The 6,000-nt window shown below is 31.4% G+C and overlaps 1 protein-coding gene across 1 annotated transcript in view; it reads right to left on the bottom strand.

Annotated features, from left to right (window-relative positions):
* The window catches only part of PCDH17 (protocadherin 17), a 100,134-nt gene that overhangs the window by 60,997 nt on the left and 33,137 nt on the right, over positions 1–6,000 (bottom strand). The window contains exons 2-3 of the mRNA XM_024767215.1: positions 4,389–4,447; positions 4,083–4,255 (exon numbers count right to left, since the gene is read on the bottom strand). Of these exons, the coding sequence (XP_024622983.1) occupies positions 4,083–4,255; positions 4,389–4,447 (232 nt within the window). The remainder of the gene's footprint in view (positions 1–4,082; positions 4,256–4,388; positions 4,448–6,000) is intronic.

Genomic DNA, 6,000 nt, shown 5'->3' with positions numbered 1-6,000 from the left:
CTTTCTAAGGAATTTGCTACTATGGCACCATACACATTCCAAAACATATGGATTGTTTTACCTATTATCTCCCTCTCTCCCTCTCTCTCTCTCTCCCCACTAACCTATCTACCTACATTTAATATTTGATGGGGAATGTATGGGGAAAAATCTAATTGACAAACAGAGAGGCAGAGCACCAAACTGAACTCAAATAGAAAAAGAAGATACTAAGCACATTCTTTGAGATTTTTTTTAATCACACTAAGAGAAGCTAAAATAACCTCTTTCTATTATAGGTTTTATTAATATAAAATCCTTAAAGCTATCTTCAGCTGTAGTGCAGTACATCACACCTTCATTTAACTACTAAATCCTTTAAAATATTTTTTCTAAAATAATGGGCAACATATACTAGTGCTGTATATTTGGGATGCTTAAACTGATGATAGCAAAAATACACAAATATCAGGAACAGAACAAATGGAAAAAATCTAACAGCACAAAAGAGAAGAAAAATAGTAAAAATTGAGCTAATAAAATAAAATCTCAAATGGACTAAGTTATTTGCAAAGGAAAATCATTATTAGCATAGAAAGTTCCATTGAAAATATGAAGACTATTTTTAAAGTTTATTTTAATTTCTAACTTAAAGAAGTATTTTAATTTAAAATAGAACATTATTTTTCTTAATAGAGATAATTTAAACAGGAAAAGAAGCCAATTAAACTAATAAAAATATAAAATATAATTTTGTTACTGATTTTTTAATTGAAAACTATTAAGGCACTACTATAAATTTTTAGGACAAGCAAAAGACTGATAAACAGGTTTCTTTTTGTTTAGCTTTTGCTTTAAAGGAAATTTATTTATGTTTTTTAGGATATTTTAAAAGGCATTAAAAATTAGGGTTAACATATGAAACTTGGACATGAGATAATTATTTGAATATGGCTGTCATCTTCTTTCATCTGTAAAGAAAATTATTCTTTGTAGGTGTGCATTAAATTAATTTGGCATTGGCTCTCATGATGTTTTTCAAATAAATTAATAGAGGACATTGACCAAGACAATGGCTGATTGCTTCTTCAAACATTTTAATTTTTTTTTTCTGAGTAAACAATTCATTATGTGAATAGTATAAAGCATTGGTTAAGAGGGCAGACCCTGAAGGCATGCTATTTTATTTCTAATGCTGACTTCACTACTTATAGCACAGAACATTGAGAAAATTTCTTAACAACTATTAAATGTGAGAGTAACAGTAGTCACCTATCTATAAGTGCAATGAAAACTAAATAGGATATTATGTTTTAACCACTGAATAATTCAATGAATATAACCTATTTTGATGTTTTCTCTCAAGGTTCGCATACATGAACTTAAGTTTTAACTTATCCTTCAATGTTTATTTGATATCTAGTCATAGCAATGAATCAGAAAATATATTTGAGCTAATTCTCCCATTTGGGGATAAAGTTGTACAGAAAAGACACAAATTTTGGGCATATCTGGACCTAAGATAAAATTCCAACCTGCTTGGCAGGTTAATAAATTTCCCATAAGCTCAGTTTTCTTACATGTAAGATAAAAATGATAACTATCTTAGAGTTTGCAGGTTAAATATGTTAATGTTGAAATGAAGTTGGCACAGTTTATGGTAAGTAGGAAAAACTCAATAAATACTAGTCTCCTCCTCTGAATCTAGATAGGTAGATAGATAGATGTATGCATAATATACATAGAAGAAAGAAAGAAAGAGAGAGAGAGAGGGAAGGAGGGAGACAAAAAGATTGTCTAGATGATGGAGAGAAAAAGACAGATTGGAGGTAGACAGAGAGATAGATAGGGAGATAGATGGCAGATAAAGGTAGATGAGAGAGGAGATATGAGAGAGAGAGAGAGAGCCAAACAGAGAAAGGTCTCCCATCCCAACTAGTTACATACAGTTTCTTGAAGGCAGGCTTCAAGTCAAATTTATTTTTGATGTTCCCAAAGAATCTAACTTTCCTTACATATTGAAAGCATTTGATAAATATTTATTAAATAAATGAATTGATGAATCAAATCTGTCGATCAATCAATGAAATACTCCGTCAAAATCATGTTTTAAAGTAGAAGTCAGTCTCTCTCCTATAAATTCAGAGATTACTTTCTAAGTATGGCTTTCAGATTCATAACTTTCTTGTGTTTGTTAATAAGGATATGTGGAAACTACTTGTTTTACAGGAGATATATCTATTGGCATTCTCACTCATAGACTAGCAATTATTTTATGTGTAATATTAATTAAAATATGTGTCAACAACATTTTCTTTTAAGAACAATAGCCACCTTTCTATGATATTACTTTTTGATACCAAAATAGGAAAAAACAGCTTTTCAGTATAAACTACATTTTCAGACACATATTTCACTTTTCTATAGGGGTCTTTTTTTCATTCCTATCAAATACATTGCTCAGTCAGTGGATGGAAAGGAATTAAAAAGTTAATAGTGAGCAGCAGGCTTTTTTAATTAGCAAAGTTTCTCATGAAGATAGGACAAAATGCAAACTCTTTACTTACTCTATGCAGCTTTACAAATAGTGGCCAGTGAATTACCTGTAAATCACTTTATCACACACATAGATTAGTCTGTTAGCCTATGCATTCACATATCAAGATCCAATAACCCATTACTTAAAATGTGCCTAAAATATTCATATATTATAATATTGCATAGTCAAACCCATCAAGACCACTTAACTCACTTCAAGTAAACATTCAACTGTGCAGGAACTGTGAATATTAGATAAGTATTCAAATAGCTTTTGTTTAAAATAATTTTTAAAACAATATTGCATTGTTATGTAAAAAGTTGCTAAGACATATCTGGCACTTATTACTTAGAAAAGAAGGCTTTTGCGAGGTTATCCTTAAAATTAAGCCAGCGTAATTATATTTAGTGCAGAAACTTTTATATATGTGTATATATATATGAATTTATTTCTGTATTGAATGTATGTGTGTGAGTGTTTGAACTCGAATTTCAACATGAATAGAGAAATTAAAAAGCATTCTATCTGCTGATGTATATGTGATAGGACTGACTGCACTAGAGGCAAAAATTTACTCTTTATGAATCACCAATCATTAAATGACTTAGAAGAATACATAAATATGTCCATATAGCTTAAATGTAGTCTCTCATAAAAATTTAAATAAATATTAAACATATTTAAATACTATTAATATTTTGAAAACTAATATTAACTAATATAATATGCATTTGTAATTCTGAAATTCAATTTATACAACAGTTCTTTTCATTTCTTATAATTGGACATAAAAAAAGCTTATTCACAACATCTAAGTCTCACACTTAAGACTAGCTTAATTCTCTTTGGGTGAATCATTAGTAAATATTCTATTGTGTTTGAAACAATAAAAATATCAAAATTAATTTAAAAAGGCATATCAAACTAATAAATTGAAGATAGACTTTTAGCAAAAAACATATGCATTTATGAAGAAGTATTTCTTTTATAACTCTATCAGGGTAAACAAGTTCATGTTTATTTGCTATCCAGGAAGACTTAGACATAAATCAAAAGGAGCCAGAACTCTGGCTTAGCTGTGATTTGACTCTTGAAAAACTATCTTGAAACTAAAATCCACACTAAAAATACATCAACACTGATAAGAGCTATACAATCCCAATTGAGTTTTCATTCACCTAAAAGCGTTGAATTTATTCATCTTAATCTGTATATTAGTATATTAAAATGTGCATATCTAGCTAACATATGCTATATTTTCCTTTAATAAAATGCAAAATAGCAAAGGCTGGAAAATGTTCATAAAAATAAGTACAATCTAGTGACTTTGGGCAAGTTCTCATCTTAAGAAGATTACAGACCAAAATCCATGGCCTTCCTTTTTCTGTGGTTACTGAGGTATTGAATAATTGCTTTCTGTCTGGGGCAACCTCAGAATTTGCTGCTCCTTTTGCTATATCGTCAATGGTCCATTCCAAGGTGATAAACTACAACTCTAGTACTATGAGGTTTAAAATGATTGCTTAAGCTTTACACTTTGTAAGCATTGGAAGACTTCACTCACCTTGTTCAAGTGGTTGGCTTTTAGTTGAAGTAGTTTTCATCTTGAGTGCCTCCCTAACAGACATGTCACAGCAGGAGCCTTTGTTAGTGTCTTGGTCACTGTCAGCCTGATCACTGTCCCCGTGCCCACTGTCTCTCAGGCTGGCTCTTTCTGGGTCCTTAAACGTGGAGCTACTGAAATACATATAAAGAAAAAGAAGAGAAAGTGTTGTCTCTACGAGTTTGAATCTGAAGTGTAATCTCTAGCAAAGCAATTTTGACATGAATGCAAATGGGGAAGCTGAGAAAGTTATTTAATAGGCCTTACCTTTGAACAAACTGCTGCCTGCTGCCCATGTAATTGGGCTCTGCGGGAAAATTGTCTGTCTGCGAAAGAGAAGGAAAAAATACGTATAGTTGTACACTGGACAAATCTCCTGCAGAGCAACAAGACTTCCTAGTGGAAAAATGATTAATAATTCAAAAATTCCCTTAATCTTCAAATTTGTACATTTTAATTAAATTGGAAATTGCTGACATGTAATCATGTACTCAGAACAATTAAATGATTCCGGTCCACAAATTACCTGTTAAAGTAAACAATGAGCCTGTTATAACTGGCATTCTCTGTTAGTACCAGGATGGATAACACTGTCTGTGTTGTTTCATTACTCAGATATTAAGATTGAATATTTGTGGGAGGAGTGGGAAAATGACCTAATTTCTCCATATTAAAAGTGTGAATTATTTAATAATACTCATTTTTAAGCATAATTACATCATCTGCTGGGATTCTTTGCCTTTCTTGATATAACATCATTTAAAGTCACCCACTCCTCAATTAAGGGATATAAAACCTTTCCTTCAAATTTTACCAGTAACAAATACAGGCATGGCACCTATGGTCGGACTCATCTCTATAGTTCATCCTTATCTGCATCCCTACTATGGAAATTGTACTCAATACAAGGGAAAGGGCTGTTACTTCCTGGTTATTAAAAACAAAGTAAAATAAAAATAAGAATTAAAATGTTACTTAAAGCAGTGAGAGTAGACACTAAGAAACGAGGCTTGCTTTTGTGTCTGTTTTTGCTGCTTCCAAACTGACGTGGATGTCTGCCAAATAGAACTGAATTCTCCTTGTACCGTAGAACAGAGTCTTTTGCGAAAAAGAGAGTAGATCTTTCATAGGTTTCCCTATACTGTACATTCATACACGTTACTTCTTCTTGCAGCTGACTCAGCGACAAAGGTTCTCCTGTTTTCTTCCTCATTTCATGTCACACCATTGTGCTCTGAAGCAGCTATGGGTTCCTACAAGATCATCCAGCATGCAAGTATCAGTGACACAGGAGCGTACAATTCATGAAGCAGAGGGACCAAGGTAAGGTTTAATGTAGAGCAGTATGTATTTTCCTTATAAATAAGGCTAATTTAAACTAACAGGACTCTTTTTTTTATCCTATGTAATAATTTAAATTATTTGGCTTTTTAAACTATTATTAGAAAAAACATGTTAAGAGTAATAGCTTAAACTACTATCTAAGTTTCAATGTCTTTTAGAAGTTGGGGGACAGGAAAAACCCTCACAAATTTCTTAATCTATAATCTTTTCTTGCTGTTGTTCAAATGACCTTTGTCAAAATAAATGCAAAGATGAAGGTAAACAAGGTAGATTAATTTCTCACTTCTAATCCACTTTAACTAGTAATTGGTAGCAGACATTTTTTATTAACATGTTTTTCTAATTTCCAGATTCTGTGAAGCACCTTAATTGTTTCCATAACAAACTATCTATCTTTAAGGATAACTTTATCTTCTAGTAAAAGTAATAATGGAAACCAACACCAAGAGCAAAAATGTTTGCAAAAGAGTTTTGCCAATTTTAAAAACTAAAATTACTTAGAAACTCCACATTTAAACTTAAAATCATCTAGTTC

This window comes from Neophocaena asiaeorientalis, unplaced genomic scaffold (genome assembly GCF_003031525.2).
Source record: "Neophocaena asiaeorientalis asiaeorientalis breed wild unplaced genomic scaffold, Neophocaena_asiaeorientalis_V1.1 scaffold127, whole genome shotgun sequence".
NCBI lineage: Eukaryota > Metazoa > Chordata > Mammalia > Artiodactyla > Phocoenidae > Neophocaena > Neophocaena asiaeorientalis.
The sequence above is the reverse complement of the archived record's forward strand: the minus strand, read 5'-3'. Positions and strand labels throughout refer to the sequence as shown.